We start from the raw sequence: 16533 nt of genomic DNA on the forward strand, positions 1-16533 counted from the left end.
CTAAAGTTGTGTGTTTGCAGGAGGCTGGGAAGGTTGATAATACATAAATTCCTTTTTTAAGGAAAGATTGCACCGCTTATTTTTTTATTACCCAGGCCCAACATGAACATCCGTTTATGTGTGAGATTTAGCAACAATTTAGGAAGTTTCTGACTTTTGAATGGACCATCATGTGAGTTTCAGGGTTTGATTACAGCCAATTCTTCGCTCTAAATGCAACTAACTTTTCTGTCATCACTAATCAGGCTGCAGTAGGTCTATAACCACTGGTTACATGGTGTATATGTTTAAAACAGAGTAAGATGTTACGATGATGCTCCATGATTCAGACAACAAACAACTGAACACAAAGTTTTTGAAATTACAAATCTGTAAATATATGAAGAGCATTATTCTTGGACAGAGCCTTACCCAGGTCAACCATGAGCAGCCTGCCGAGGGCTGTGTAGAAAGTGGTTCTACACCTCATGTCGCTGAGGTTGGACTGATTGTTAACACCCAGGAAGGAAAAGTGCTCGCTCTGTCCAAAACAAACACATAATATGCATTTTCACCAACATATCAATAGAAATTATTTATTCATTAATGTTGCCTGACCATTAAGTCATATTCAATTACACACATTCACTTGAAGGATAATTGAAATATTAAAGATCACGTGACATACCGTGTGGTTGTTGAGCATAAACTGGACTGCACTGAGCTTGACCAGTTTCCTCACGCTGCTGTAGGTGCATTGAGGTTAAGGAAACATGTAGCTTCTAAAAATGACAGAGTTTTACACCTTCATTTGGCAAAACTAGCAGATCCCCAGCTAATGCACTTTTCTTTTTTTTTTTGAAATCCTATTTCAGCTCTCACATGACCCAAGCTACATCATCAGCACCTCAGTACCTGGCTCAGGTATGCTGGATGATCGACCAAAACAAAAAGCAGACAGGTAGGCATCCTTGGGCAGATCTAAAGACACACAGCAGAGCTCTCCAACAGTTTCAGGGCATGATGTGGAAACTAACATTGTGCCCTAGCATAGCAGTTACTGTGCTAACATTTAGAGGCTAGCTAGCATTTGTTGCATAACTTTTAGCTTGTACAACTCTAGTACGAAGTTTATGTCCACCAACATCATGTTGGCGAAACACTTGCTGCACATGGGCAGCTAGATAGCTCAACATTTAGCCAGTACAACTTTGTTGGAGCTTAGGTGACCATTAAAAACTCTGGATAGCATAACACTTAGTCATGTTGTAGTAACTTACCACTTACCTCTACCCCTCAGTTTTGCGCGTTCACATCTAGAGATAAAGATTCTTGTTGAGACAGAGGAGTAGGGTGAAGCGTTGGGGCTACATGGCCTTCCAAACGTAGGTTTTTCCAAAGACACTCTCCAAACAGAGTGTTATGAGAAAAAAAAAGGAAAACCAGCAAGCTGGCTATGCAAGCGATCAAAGAAATCCACTGATGTGAGAATTTTCTCAGTTAAAAATTACAATAACTATTGAATTATCTTAAATTAATGTCATTTCAATGTATTATGATCCTTTTCTTCACAACAAGCATAAAAAAATTGCTAGTAGTTTGCTGATGTCTCGGTAGCTGCTAAATTTCCCTTTCCACCTTAAATGGTGAAGCAGATACATTATTGCCTCATTTAAGGTGGAACGGGAAAAAAAGAAGAGTCTTCCAAATTCCCATCACTGCAGAATTAGGGCTGGGGGATAATAAATAACTGTCCTCCTTGGTGTCAAATGTTGCCATAAATGTAACTAAAGCCCAGCAGTGAGGTTGCTGCACTTCACCCTCTGCCATCACTGCAGACTGGCATGGTCACCTAAAGAGCACTGCTAATATGTAGTGTAACTCAGTTCCAAGCGGCAAGGTGACCTTTGAAAACAAGGGGTAGCAGCAAAAATAAGAAATGAGATTGCGCCTTAGCTAGCTACCCAGTATAACTAAGCTGACAGGTACTAATAAGCTAGTATATTTCAAGCATAAATTTTGTCCCTGTTAACATTTCTTGTTAGTGTTCATTGTTCTAGCACAGTGCAACTAACAAGTATTGTGCCACAAATGTCTCCAGTTTGCATTACACAACACTTAGCTAGCTAGTACAGCTATAGTACAGCTAGTATAGATGTGTCAAACAGTTAATTTCAGGGTCTATAACGTTATATTTAAGCATACTATTCTTCCTTTTGGACTTACAAGTCAGGTAAATGATATTCAATAATGATCGATTTGATTGGCTTCTTAATTAACTTGGCTACAATAGTAAGAGGTTTAGCCATGCGCAACCCAAATAACTAATCATCGACACTCGTTGCTCCAAAATCTGCAGACTCCAGCTGAATCTCAGACAGACTGACTACATTGGCCAAAATCAGGGTAAAACACGTATATAACTCCAGCTTGATCAGTCAGGAGTGCATATGAAGGATATCCAATAGACAGGTCATTGAGAAGCTGTAGTGTTTTGGAAGTGATGGGTTCACACTGTCCCCAGTACTTCAGGTTGGTGATTCTGAAACAAAAACAACCACCATGAGCACAGTTGACTTAATTACCCGTAATATTATATAATATAATTATATAATAATATCTGTAATATTCCATTAACATCTTCATTTTGACATGCTTTATCTCCAGCTGTGTCCTGAGTGAATCCACAGAAGCAGATGTAACTAATCTAGTATCGGTCTAAATGAAAGCAATAGCTGAGTTAGTTGCAGCTAAATTACAGTGTTCCTGCCAAGTTAGGTTTGCGTTTGAATGCTTCTTCTTGCAGCTCTCTTTTTTTTTTAATAGGTTGGAAAAGCAATAGGTAGATTTAAATATTTAGAAAATGAAAGAATAAAACATATGAGGGCTGGATTTAAAGATATATTGTAAACGTTATGTGCCATATGAATCTGTCTTGCAGGCCTACTGGTCATGTTCGGCGTGCTGTGTATTTTATCCTGTATTGCGTTGTGTACTAACATTTTCCCGATGAACACACTGAGCACCATCGTCTCATCGTTCAGTCCCAGAACTTCAGAGAGCCGCCGGTACAACTGAGGAGGAGAAACACAGCTGTTAGCTTAAATTTTAACCAGAAAATAAAACTAGCAGGCACTGAGAGCTAGGGATGGGCATCTTCAAAAATGTTTTGATATTGATACAAATAGCAGTAATTCAATTTGGATACTGATTCCTGAAAAATACTCCCTGAAACAGCTTTTACTACTGTGGACTTTACCTGTAGCTGGGTAACCAATTTAGCAACATTAGCATTAGCGTCGTCCAGCAGAATAGCTACAGCTCAAAGCTCCACTAAAAGCACTGCTTTCAGAAACCCGTTTGGTGGATAAAGACTTATGTTTTCAATCATCGGTTTGCTAGAATTAAGCCTGTACTGCAGTGGGAGGCACCATGCATTTGCATTAGCTTAGCCTAGCAGGCTACAGCTTAAAGCACTTTAGATCAGGTTTCATTTATGCTGTCACTCCACTATCAATCGAGTCGACCTCGTGCTCACTGTTGTAAGTTTTTATCTTCTACACTTGTGATACCAGAGCACCGGCTAGTCGATTCGTACCTGCACTGGGGTGTTCAGATGTCTTCAGTCAGGTCAACTAGGAGAAAGGAGCCAGCTAGCATTAGCTTAGCTAAGAGAGTGCAGCTCCAGAGAAGGGGTTTTATTTTCGTCTTTCTGTTCGTCCAACATCGGCTGCTCGACTTCGCTTCCTCAGATTTGAGTCTTTATTATCTCAATTTGTGTCAGTAAAGCTTTTGTTAGTCAGAATCGAACCTGTAGTGAGTAGAGCTGGCAGCATGCTGGCTGAGCTAACGCTAACCAGTTAATCTCCTTTGGTTAGCAGTGCTGTTTAACATTTAGAAATTGGTGTTAGATTGAAGCTTTGACATTTACTGAATGGTGGGTTTAAAATCATGTACATTTATTTGGGGTCTGTGTGAACAAACTTATTTCAAACTCAAACTTTTCAAGTCTGAAATAACGCAGCAGGATGCTGCGGCAGAAGAGCGGCATAACATAGTGAATAGCTGCGTCATTACGTCAACCCTTCCACTCTGCTGTGGAAGAGAGGCCAGTGTGACTTACTGTGAGCTTTAAAAATGAAGCAAACTTCAAAAGTCATACTGTGTGATAAACTGCATCCACAAGTCTGTGCCACCTTAACAAGGAGCTGGACATAATTTGGGAGACTTTTTAGGGACGGCATTTGCAGAAAAGATCTGGGTGACTACTGACTTCTAGTGTTTGTTATCTATATTAGCCTAGCTCCAGCTCTAAACTAAAGAAGCAAAATTTGGACAGCAAATACCTCTTGGGTGACAGACTACATCTAGTGTAAGCGGAAATTTGTGTAAACTAAATTTTTCATAACCATTCCTTTAAGTCTAAATATACCCACGTCCAGCACCTTGTGCTTCTTTCTGGTTTAAGACACACCCACTTTTTCATAATTAAAAAGGAGAAGAAAGCATCATTCAGGAGTCTGTATAGAAATTAAGGTATTGGTATTTATTTTAATATGAAAAAATTTCTTTAATTAAGCAGTGAAAGACCAGCAGTCTAGATTTTGATGGAGAATTCTTACTGGATCACGGATGTCAAGCCCAAGGGCTCAGGCCCAATCCCATTTCACCCTTTGCCCCTAACACTTAGCCCTACCCCTCCGTTTTGCGTGTTCATGTCTAGGGGTAGGGTTGTCCCGATTGTTGTTGAGATGGAGGGGTAGGGTGAAGTGCTGGAGCTACATGGACCTTCAAACGGAGATTTTTCTGAGGCACTACAACCGGAGGGTTATGACAAAATTGCCAGAATGCCCTGCGAATCATCTGCAAGATGGCTGCCCAAGTGACCAAAGAGACACATATGTCAGTATTTCTCTGTTAAAAAGCCGCTGTACTGTAAGAACCATTGTAATAGCGTTTTATGGTCATTTCCTTCATAACGCATAAAAATCGCTGTCTTGGTCGCTACCTGGCGAAATTTCCCGTTCCACCTTAAATGATGCAGCAGTTACGTTCTGGTACTTGAGGTTGCCGCACCATTTAAGGTGGAACAGGAAATCGTTCATGAAGCTGGTGATTAAAAAGCTAAGCTCAGCTTCACATCACTGAAGAATTCTTGGTGGTGATAATAATTAATTGCCCCCTCTCTGATGGCGTATGATGCCCTAAATGTATTTAAGCAGTGAGGAGCTGAACTTTACCCCCCTCTGCTGTCACTGCAGACCAGCAGGGTCGCCTACAGAGCAGCGCTAGTAGCTGTTAATGAAGTGATGTGGGTTTTTTGTTTGTGCTCTTTTTTATTCAGCGATTCGTTTTATTGATTGATGCGTAAAACCGATGTTGTGAATGAACCGCGAGCTGCTTTTCAGTCTCCTTCAGGTAAACGGCAAATATCAGTGCGATATACCATTATTGCTATAGTCTGGAGACAAAGCAGGAAAACACTTCCTGATTATTTTTCCAGGCTATTTTAAATAGGATTCACCTGTCCTGTCATGTGACACAAGTGAGATCACCACAGTTGGAAATCTTGTCTTGTCTGTTTATGTAAAAGTCGCTGAGTACAACTGATGACGTTTCTGGTTCTTGGAAGATTTCAACCACTACCCCTTTTAACTCTGTTTCAAGGGGAGGGTTACACTCTAAAAACAAGGGGTAGGGATAAAAATTAAGAAATGGGATTGGGCCTTAGTGTTGTAATTTGGTATTAAATGACAATTTCCTCATATTCAGTGATATTAAATTAACACACTTGGTATATCAGAGTCACTGGATTGTGACAGAGACTGAGTTGGATGTTGAGAACAGCCGCACTAAATTCTTTAAAAGCAGAGAAGTTGATTTATTGAAACATCTTTGGACTGAAAACAGTTTTGTTACAGTGAGCACAAATGGGAATGTTTAGGGCCAGTTTTGTGGACATGGATTAAGCCTAGTCTCAGAGTACTGCAATACTAATTGTCTCCCCAAAAAAGTTTATTTGCACTCGATTTAGACTTAATCTGGGTCTGGAAAACCAGCCCTTAATGTTTGGCCTGAAGGACGACAGGCTAAAGCCAAACAGGGTCTCTACCATTACTGTACACTTGGCTACAGGACACCACTTATCTGTTCACATTTTGGAGTCTCTGAGTGACAAAAAAAAAAAAAAAAAGAAATGGATAAATAAAAAGTCTTAATATCGTTTGTCCGGAGGAGATGTTATTGTTTAATGCTTCAGAGAGTTCAACATTAAACAGCTTCAGCTCAATTAATCTAATCTTACTGTTTATTCACTCTGTTTTCAGGAAATAAAAAAAATGGATTATGATATATGACTAAAATTCTTGTTTAGTAAACACATACAGTAAAAAGTCAGAGGTGCACTTACCTTTGAGGATTTCTGCACCTGGTCTCCGATGTAGATTTTGCGGAACTGTTCGAAGAAGCTGAGCATGGCCAGCTCCAGTTTCTCGTTACCGGCCTGAGCCAGCCGAGAGTCTGTCAGATTCATCAACTGCAAAACTCTGCAGATTACAGCAAGACCAAAGGGTTTAAATAAAGCTGCAACTAAAGACTACAGTGTGATGATCAATTTAACAGCAATGATGATGACCCGTTAATGGGCCAAAATCTTATATTGAGTTCCACTCATGACGCGTGTGGTTATATGAAACAAAAACCATCATGATTCATTTCCACATGACTATTTCCAACATCTCTATCCCTTAGAATAAAAATGGCTCTTTTTGTGCTTTTAAGACTGATATATGTAAATGTGCTTGTCTGTGATATGGGCCAGTTAACATAAACAGCAAGCTCAGACTCTGATTTGATGGTTTGGGAGACCCTTAAATTACTCAATCAGAATCGACTCCTCACCGACAGACGAGTTCTCCGTCCATGGCGTCCTGTTCGTCTGTGCTGGCGAAGGAAACTCTGCCCCCAATAACCGCACCGATGATGTACACCAGCCACGTCAACCGACCTGCAGAGAGAAAATACGCTCTTATTATTATTATTATTATTATTATTATTATTATTATTAACAACAACAACGCCGACAACGACAACAACAAATAACTATATGTATATAAAATGATTACTTCATACATTGTCTTCATGTACAACACAGTGCAAAAGTCACAAGCACCTAAGCTTTAAACTATTTATCCTGGAAACAAGTGTGTTTTTATTTGTAAAATCATCAGATCAGAGAATGTAAATAAACATAAACAGAGTAAAAAGTAATACAAATTCTCTTTGCTATAAAACGTAGTGAGTTAGTTTGAACCTTTGTGCAACACTATACATTAGTCATTTTTACCGGTGACAAAACACAAAATATATGTATTTATAAATATATAAATATGAGCGTAGACATGTATGTATGTGGGCTTGTGGGACGGACCCTCCTGCACGGCGATGTCCATGCTGCTGGAGTTGGTGGACTGCAGCAGTTCCTGGTAGGATTGTGCTGACTGGTCGAAGAGCTGCACCAGGAGAGCACAGGTCTTCTCGTACTCGCAGCGGCCGATGGTGGAGAGCTGGTCCAGCTGCTGCTGCACCAAACCAGCGTCGTCCAGAGGGTCTTCCAGACCATCCCTGAGCAAAGGAGACAAAGAAGACATGGACAGAATCAGTGTTTTCTAAAACATCTGTCTTGTTCTTATAATCCTACTAATAATGATTACATTTACAGCATTTGGTAGACGCTTTTACCCAGAGTGGCTTGCAAATTGATCATTATACACAGGTAGGGTACAAATCCAGTTATTCTAAGTGATCAGACATTTTAAAGATTGCAATATTTATATATTTAACTGCAATGTAGTTGTGTCTATTAAGTCACAGTGTTGTTCTACTGCTGCAGCAGAACTAGATATGACTCACTGCTCTTCCCTGTCCATTTACCTGCCCATGCACCTCTTCACCCACCTGTCCATTTACCTGCACAGCACCTGAATGTTTGACGGCCTCTGGTTTAGGATACATTTCCCCATGTAAAACTTACTAAGACAACATTATCGATAATGTAGGCAAAATTAAAATTGCGTCTCTTGTGATTTAAAAATTGCACTTAGCGATTCAGCTCTAAGGATGCGCCTCTGTGTGCGTACCTGAGGATGATATGGACTGATTCCAGGCGTGATGTGATGTAGGCTTTGGTCACCTCAGGGGTGAAGGTCTCCAGCATGTGCGGCTCGGTGGCTTTAACATACGGCACAGAGGCGGCCAGCCGCTGCCACAGACTCAGCAGGTAATGCACACTGTTGGGGGCAAACTCCCAGTGCTGCAAAACAAACAACAAAAACACTAAACATCAGTATACTGCTAAATACAACCGCAACTGCCGATTATTTCTATAATCAATAAAACTGCTGATTTTGACCAGACTAATCAGCTAATCAAATGTCAGAATGACTGAGGATCTTATGAACATTATAGAGCAATTTTTAAATGAAACTGTAGAAGTCATATCGTCCCCTAAACTTCCTGTAGTGTATTAAGAGTCTGTCAGAATGAGCATAACAATGATTATTCAGCATTGAATAATCATAAAGCATTAAATATTATAGATGTATTTATATACTGTGAAATTTACAATGCCTTATAATTTAACTTATCATTTAAAAGCTGGTTTCTTACCTGTAAGCTTGTGACGGTGAAGTTGGCGATAAGCCGGATAACCTCTGGATAATTCTCCACCTTCACCAACTCCCCGAGCTGATAGTTACTCTTTAGTCTGGCTAGCAGGCGGCAGAACTCATGATAGTTGTTCGGATCTGATAAACTCTACAACACACAAATGGAAACATTTATTTCGATATTGTATCACTGAACGTTTCCAAAAAAGAGAACCATCCATTGAAAGCTCCTTTTGGGAGCTAAAAGTGGGTCTACTGTACACAAAGAATTGTAAATTTATATATATATATATATATATATATATATATATATATAAAATGTAAAAGCGCTGTTCAGATTGGCTGCCCTGTATTGCGCCTCATTCAAAAAACAATGAATGGTGTGCTGTAATATGCTGTATTAAGTTGTAAAGGCTGATTATGATTATGTATATACTCAGATTGTCATATGATATATAGAACCACTAGAACCACACTGATGTGTTCTCACTGGTTTGTTTACTACAAAATGACTGTAAATATAAGTGCTAACATTTATGAGCTGAGAAATTACAAGTACGTACTTGTGGGTTCTCCAATATTCTCTTAACTCCGTCCACTAAGTGGGAGAGGAACTTCGCCCTCTCAGCATTATTGAAGAGAGACCTCCGAACAGACGCTATCTGAACTAGACATGACAGAACCTGAGAGAGAGAGAGAGAGAGAGAGAGAGAGAGAGAGAGAGAGAGAGAGAGAGAGAGAGAGAGAGAGAGAGAGAGAGAGAGGATATAACAAAGAAAGTGGAGAGAGAGAGAGAGAGAGGATATAACAAAGAAAGTGGAGAGAGAGAGGAAGGATATAACAAAGAAAGTGGAGGGAGAGAGGAAAAAGAGAAAAAAAACGAGCAGAGAGAGATAGGAAAATGGAAGAGGAAAGAGACAGTAAGGTGACAGATGGAAAGAGAAAGAAAGAAAGAGAAAAAAAGTGAAGGGAAGGAGAGAGACAGAAATAAAGACAGGAAAAAGGAAAACGAGAAGAGAGAGAGATGGAGTGCTTTATTAATCACAGCGGAGAATGTGATAAACAGCAACAAACTAGTGCCACATTAAAATGAAACAAGCAACATCTCAGTGAAAGACTGTATAAACAGAACAGCACAGGGAAAATATGTGAGCATGTAAATAAACCAGATAAATAAAGATGTTTTCTATGCTGTGATGTTGGTACAGAGTGCTGAGAGTGGGCTGGGTGTGTTGTGTACAGTGTGCTTGCTGTCTAAAACTGTACTCATCTCTGTCTGTTTACGTCACACTGTTTATCTCTCACTCACCAAAGGAGAGAGGGAGGGAGGGATGGAATGATACAAATCAAAAAACAGCTGCAGCGTTGAGGAGTCCAGAAAGGCTGAAGAGGAAAAGAGGAGGAGAAATAAGATGAAGAAAAACAGGCATCATTACTCATCAACTACCAGCAAACCAACACCTTCTACTTCACTGTTTCTAAACAAGCATAAATACAATGTAGACTCATGGACCCATTTTCACTGCTTAAAGGTCTTCTATTAATTAAATGATTACATGCATCATTTCACTACCCAAAGAAGCGCATTACACGAGACAACCAGATCACAGAGGTAGGTCACCTGATCTCCAGCTGGTGGGGATCTGGACGGTGCACAGGTCGTCTGAGGACTCATCAGTGGACGTGCCAATGAAGTCGAAGTTGAGGCAGTTGTGGGCGAGCTTCAACAGCTGCATCAGCAAACCGTGCTGACCTTCATCATTCAGGTTCAGGTTCTTGCCTGACGCCTACAGACAGACAGACAGACAGACAGACAGACAGATTTAGTTGTCTCCAATTCCAGCCGCTGGTTAGGACACCTCCATTCACACGATGCTATCAACGATAGGAGGATGAAGGCTAGCACAGGCTTCCTCTGAGACCTGTGAAGCTCCACCGCTTCTTTTTAAACTGCCGCTTACGCAACGTCACTGGACAGCTAAACACGCTGGGAGGAAAGCGCCAAACACCCAGATCCGTTACATCAGCTAACAGACGTCTGCGCTGACTAGTATTGCGAAGAAGGGGGTCCCATCCCATACACCCAGAGAACGCGAGGCCAATTCTGCTCTGTAGGACTCCCGGCTACGAGCGGGTGTAGCATCACCAGGGATCAAACTCCCGATCTCCTGATGATAGAGCCAAAGTTTAGACGGATGCGTCGCTCGAGAGCAGAGTAACTGTTTTTATATCTAAATCACTATTTAAAAGAAAGTAATTCAAATCTCATGGGTTGTAACTGTTAGTTTAGCCTATAACATTACACAATTTATTAACTAAAATATCGACATCTCAGCAAGTATCAAACTAGAACATTCAAACCAATAACTGGAAAAAGCTTCATTTCTGAAGACATCACTTGTATAGTTGGTACATGAATGATTCTAATTCTATTTATAGAAAATAATTGACAAACAAAAAAAAATATTTACTATATTAATGTTTTGTAATATTACTGTTTTTGCTTTTTAAGCAAATAAACACTTACAGCTCAAATAAATAAGTTCATTGCCTATTCCTATACATTCATCACGTGGCACACTAACAGACGTCTTGAGGGCTGAATTTTGTCCATACTCTTGTTTGGCCATGCTAACGTCCTCCTCAGAGACAAAAGAAATAAACAAACAAACTAACTAAGTAGTTGGCTTGCCAGCTTGGTAGCCAACTAACCAACTAGCAAACAAACTAAACTAGCTAAGAAGCTAACAAGCAAGCTAAGAAGCTAACAAGCAAGCTAGCTCACTATCTAACAAATTAACACACTACCTAGCTGAGAAGGTTAAATAGCCAGAAGGTTAGTAACTAGCTAACAGACTAACTAGCTAAGTAGCTAGCTAAGAAGCTAACTACCTAGAAACTACCTAGCTAAGTAGCCAGACAGCTTGACCGACCGACCCACAGACCGACCCACAGACCGACCCACAGACCGACCCACAGACCGACCCACAGACCGACCCACAGACCGACCGACAAATTAACTAACAAACTAGCATGTTTAGCTAAGCAGCTAGCTAACTAATTCCCTGCTGGGCTATAGGCTTGTGCTGCTTATTAGCTGCACTAGCCTTGTAACTCCCAACACAAAGACGTCATGGCTGATTGACCACAACTGAGGTAAAAGGAGAGAAAAGTCTTGTAAATTTGACTTTATTCTGAACTTTCACTTTAATCACTACATCAATAACGTGTGTCTAAACCTCGTCTGTGACCTTTAGCACCTAAAACACACTGCGCTCCATCAAATCAGCCTCCACCTTCACCGAGAGGGCTGCGTAATCACGTCAGCAGCGTAACTGGCTGTAGGGTCGACTGGTTGTAGATGATGCTTACCTGTTTGAGGAGATTGCAGGAAAGTGTGAAGATGTCAAACAGAGAGGAATCTCTGAAGGACGATGCAATCTTCCTGTGTTTTGTAAGCGGATGCGTCGTATCTGCCTGAATCGAGCGAAAAGTAAGTGGATGATCAGAACAGCACAGATTTTCACTCCTTCACACAATGAAGTATATTTAAAGATCATGTGACACACAGGAGTCAGTTATCTGGGTGAGTCTGCAAAGCTGCCACATTAAAGGCAAAGCTCAAATGGTTTTGCTCAGCAAATTTACAAACAAAGATTTTACATTTGTTACTTTACAAAAAGTAATATGAAATAATAATAATAATAATAATAATACTAATAATAATAATAAATCATAACGACAGACACACCAAACAGCACAGCTGGGACCATGTACCGATTAATAAGTATGAACACCACCCACAAGATTGATAAGCAGAACTTTTTCTCTATCCATTTTGTACAGTCATGCACAAAAGTTTGAGCAACCCTGGTCAAATGACATTTTGTTGATTTTCTAAGTGGGGAGAGAGAGGGCGGGGGGGGGGGGGGACCTTACCACACCCTCTACAGACAACATAAATATACAACAAATTGACAAAAAATTTCAGTGTATTTACTAAGTTTAACATATCTGGGAACATTTTCTGTTATTTTTACCACAATGCATTAACTTCAGTAAATAAACCGTAATTGTGCATTAAAATGTGCAGTGTCTCTGTAGAGGATGGGCCACTTATTTACACTCAGAACATCAACAAGAACATGGAATTTGACAAGGGACGCCCAAACATCTGCACACAGTATATATACACCAGTATAGAAGTGTTTGTGTGGTATTAACGCCTTAAGCCCTTTTAAAAGGATAAAATAAATACTAAGGGTCAACACATCATTGCTCTCATGCCAAAATAATTTTATTGTTCTGTGTAAATAAAAAGGAAAAATGAAATTGTATCATTTCAGATCCATAAATTATAGCAGTCATTGGATAATACGTCGTTAGTCTGAACCCGAAGCATCTGCTTCTACTGTATGTGAGCTTAGCGTCATCACGCAGTCAATTCTTTTCTAAGCAGGTAGAGATTAAGATGAACACCACATACCTGTTCCTTTAATATTCAATCGTTTATTTGTTTTTAACTGCTCAAAGAAACACTTTGGGTGGTTTGAGAGAGTCTTACCCGCTAAGCAGCGCACAGCAAACCCCCCCGCAGTGCTCACACTCAGTAGATAAGAGAGAAAAATAGACACTTACATCGTGGAAGAGCGTGGAGGAACTTACTTGGTTAATCTCATTGGTTAACTGGGACAGAATGGTGACTCCTATGATGCAGTGCTCAACACTGTCCTGTAACAGCAACAGATACAGCACAGCAGTGAAAAACTGAACACAGAATACAATACAATCACATTCCATACTCTGGAAACAATGTTTTCAATATAAACTCCAAATTAGCTGCAGATAAAAGTACAAATGACTCCAAAATGACACATTAAGCAACTTTTAAGGCTTGTTTTTAAAAATAAATAAATGAATACAATTTTAACAATTAAAAATTGGAAATTAGGAAATCCAGAAGTAGAAACTGTAGAAATTCAAGAATGAAATTCTTATCAAATTAATTTCCCAAATAAAATTCTTGAACTAGAATTGACATTCCAATAAAATATACGACATTCCTATTTTTTAAATCCAGTAAAGCATCTGAAAATACTTTTGTGTACAGTTTATGAGCAGCTATAAAAACATAAGCAACTGAGTTTGTAATTATCGTTCATATTAACATAAGGGGATAAAGTACGGTGCGGACATGTGTGTTATATTCAGTGTTATATTAAAAAATGAGATATAAATGAACACATTAATAGCTGAAAAATGTTCCAAAAACTCTGAACAGCTGCTCAGAACCGCATCATAACCCAAAATGATTGACAGTGGTGACTGTATCTGATGTCAAGCCTTGGCTGCTTTCTGAACAGTGAGTAAAAACTGCATAAACAGCTGTCAGGGCTGCTCGATCATGACAAACATCATGATTCTTTTGGTCAATATTGAGATAATTATTTAACATGATAACCATCACTACTACATGATGACTTTGGAAAAAGCATAAATGTAAAAATTATAAAATAAATTTTAAATATTTACATGTGTCTGCATCTGAAGAGGAAACCTGAAGCAGATTCATTTCGGTAAGACACGCTGTGTCCCAAACCGCATAATAGCACACTAAACCGTGTGTAAAAATAGCACATAAACCAGTAGAAGTGCACTCATTGGTGTAGTGTGTGAAAAACAGAAGCATGTGATTTGGGCCGTGGCGATAGTTGTGCTATTGAGCCAGTTAGCCAATGTTAAATTCCGTCCTCCTCCATGTTATGAGCTGAGCTGTAATATTTTCTGTTTCGAAATGCTGGAATTGTTAATGGAGCTGAAACAGAGAAGCAAGCAACTATTATTCACAGTGACCCTGTTCACTTTCCAATTAAAGTTCTGGCTTACAGCAAGATCCTGCAGGAGGCGGCTAACAAGTAGGAACCGACGTCTACGCTACAAACTGTGGAGTAATAAACCTTCATCGCAAGCACTGTTCAATTTAGAAAAGCTTAAATAAGCTGCTTGCTGGGAGTTTTGTCTGAGACTTGGGAGCAGCGGGAGAATTGACGCAGCATGTTTTTCCTATTGCTAATTCTGATCACTACTTTGGCAGATCTGGCTTCAAATGTGGTCTAAACCAACTCCAACTGAACTGATGAAACCAGCAGAGAAAAGCATTTTCAAAAATCTCCCAACAGCAAAGACCAACATCATTCTGTCTCTGCCAGTTCAGAATAACACCACAACAAAAACTATAGATAACAGAAGAAAAAGTGTAGATGGTCTTTAACTGGAGAGTAAAATGACCTGAATTGATCCATCCAGGAACCACAACAACCAGTCAGGCAGATACCAACTTAATGAGCTGAGAGAAAAGGAAAACTGAAAATGACTTTTGTCTACGAACGAAAAGTTATTGGATTAATATGAGCCTCAAACTGCATAATGAAGCAACTAAACCCAACATTTAGGCTACGTTTACACAGCAGGTAAAAGTGGCCCAAATCCGATCATCTTCCTCATATGTGACTCATCTTTGTCATTTGTGTGTCAGCGTGAACGGCAAAAAAACGCACTGAACCTGACATTTTCAACTCTGATTTGGGACGCTTTCATATGTGGTACTGAAATCCGATCCGTATCCGATCTGCGGCAAAGCAACTCAGTCTGAACAGCTAGATCGGAATTCATGCGACTTTTACGTCAGTCCAACTCGACATTCGTCATCATTTCGCGCTGCTGAGACTCATAAAAATGTAGGCTGATGTTTCTGTACACTCCGTGTTTGAAAAAGTTTCGAATGAAAAAAAGCTTCTGAGATGCTGGCGAAGACAAAACTGGGAGCCACTAGTGTTTGCTAGTCATCATGATTGTTTACCTCTGGACGAGCCATGTGAAGCATTGTTCTTTTGCACATTGTTCTTTTGGGAGCGGATCTGTTCAGACTGACGCTGCATACAGATCATATTTGACTGGGGGCAGTCATGGGCTGGAGGTTAGTGAACGAGCCTCGTGACCGGAAGGTCGCCGGTTCGATCCCCAGAGCCGACAGCACATGACTGAGGTGCCCTTGAGCAAGACACTGCTCAAGCTGCTCCCTGGGTGCTGCGGATTGGGCTGCCCACCGCTCCGGGCAAGTGTGCTCACAGCCCCCTAGTGTGTGTGTGTGTGCTCACTAGAGTGTATGTGGTGTTTCACTTCATGGATGGGTTAAATGAAGAGGTGAAATGTCCCTGTTGTGGGACTAATAAGTCCCACATATTAGTAAGTCACTTAATCTTAAAAGATAGTGTGAACAGGCAAACAAACAAAAAAAATCTGATTTGAGACACTTTTACCTGCTGTGTAAATGTAGCCTTAGTCACAAATTGAAAAACACACTGTTAGTACAAAACGGTCCAGATTCCCTGCAGTTACATCCTCCACCCCAAAGCAGCCGTACCTGCAGGAATCTGGTGACGTCAACGATGACATTCCTGAAGACATAGTCCTCCTTCTGGCAGTCAAACCAGCCGAGTTTGGTGATTCTGGCGTACAGCTGGATCAAGGCTTGAGTCACGAAAGCAGCGAGCTTCGGCCGGGTTGCCAAATAGTTTAGAACGTAATTTCCTAATGAACCAAAAACAAATCTTAGTCAAAGAAAAGCAAATATTGAGAACTTCTAGTTCTCTGAGAACTTCTAGTTTAAATTACACGATTTACACAACTGGCCTCAAACGGTGTTCAGTATTTACTATGAATTATTCAGTACCTAATATAAATTATCCAGTATTTACTATAGACACAATATCTATTATAAATTGTTCAGTCTGATTATTCAGTATTATCTCTGTTTAAATTAGATTTTTAAACAAACAGTTCATTGAAAGCAGCATTTGTGAAAGGTTAAACCAGTGTCAGCCATCAT

The 16533-nt window shown here is 40.0% G+C and overlaps 1 protein-coding gene across 2 annotated transcripts in view; it reads right to left on the reverse strand.

Annotated features, from left to right (window-relative positions):
* xpo7 (exportin 7) overlaps positions 1-16533 on the reverse strand; it is a 42239-nt gene that overhangs the window by 10808 nt on the left and 14898 nt on the right. Inside the window, exons 4-18 of one of the 2 annotated variants that reach the window (XM_017719487.2) lie at positions 16069-16235; positions 13311-13376; positions 12018-12122; positions 10267-10432; positions 9955-10028; positions 9209-9328; positions 8647-8793; positions 8118-8290; positions 7409-7602; positions 6880-6985; positions 6389-6524; positions 2980-3053; positions 2441-2521; positions 668-731; positions 412-520 (exon numbers count right to left, since the gene is read on the reverse strand). In XM_017719487.2, the coding sequence (XP_017574976.1) occupies positions 412-520; positions 668-731; positions 2441-2521; positions 2980-3053; positions 6389-6524; positions 6880-6985; positions 7409-7602; positions 8118-8290; positions 8647-8793; positions 9209-9328; positions 9955-10028; positions 10267-10432; positions 12018-12122; positions 13311-13376; positions 16069-16235 (1782 nt within the window). Of the gene's footprint in view, positions 1-411; positions 521-667; positions 732-2440; positions 2522-2979; positions 3054-6388; positions 6525-6879; positions 6986-7408; positions 7603-8117; positions 8291-8646; positions 8794-9208; positions 9329-9954; positions 10029-10266; positions 10433-12017; positions 12123-13283; positions 13377-16068; positions 16236-16533 lie in introns of both variants that reach the window. The other variant, XM_017719486.2, reaches the window with a different exon arrangement.

Source organism: Pygocentrus nattereri, chromosome 18 (genome assembly GCF_015220715.1).
Source record: "Pygocentrus nattereri isolate fPygNat1 chromosome 18, fPygNat1.pri, whole genome shotgun sequence".
In the NCBI taxonomy this organism is placed as follows: Eukaryota; Metazoa; Chordata; class Actinopteri; order Characiformes; family Serrasalmidae; genus Pygocentrus; species Pygocentrus nattereri.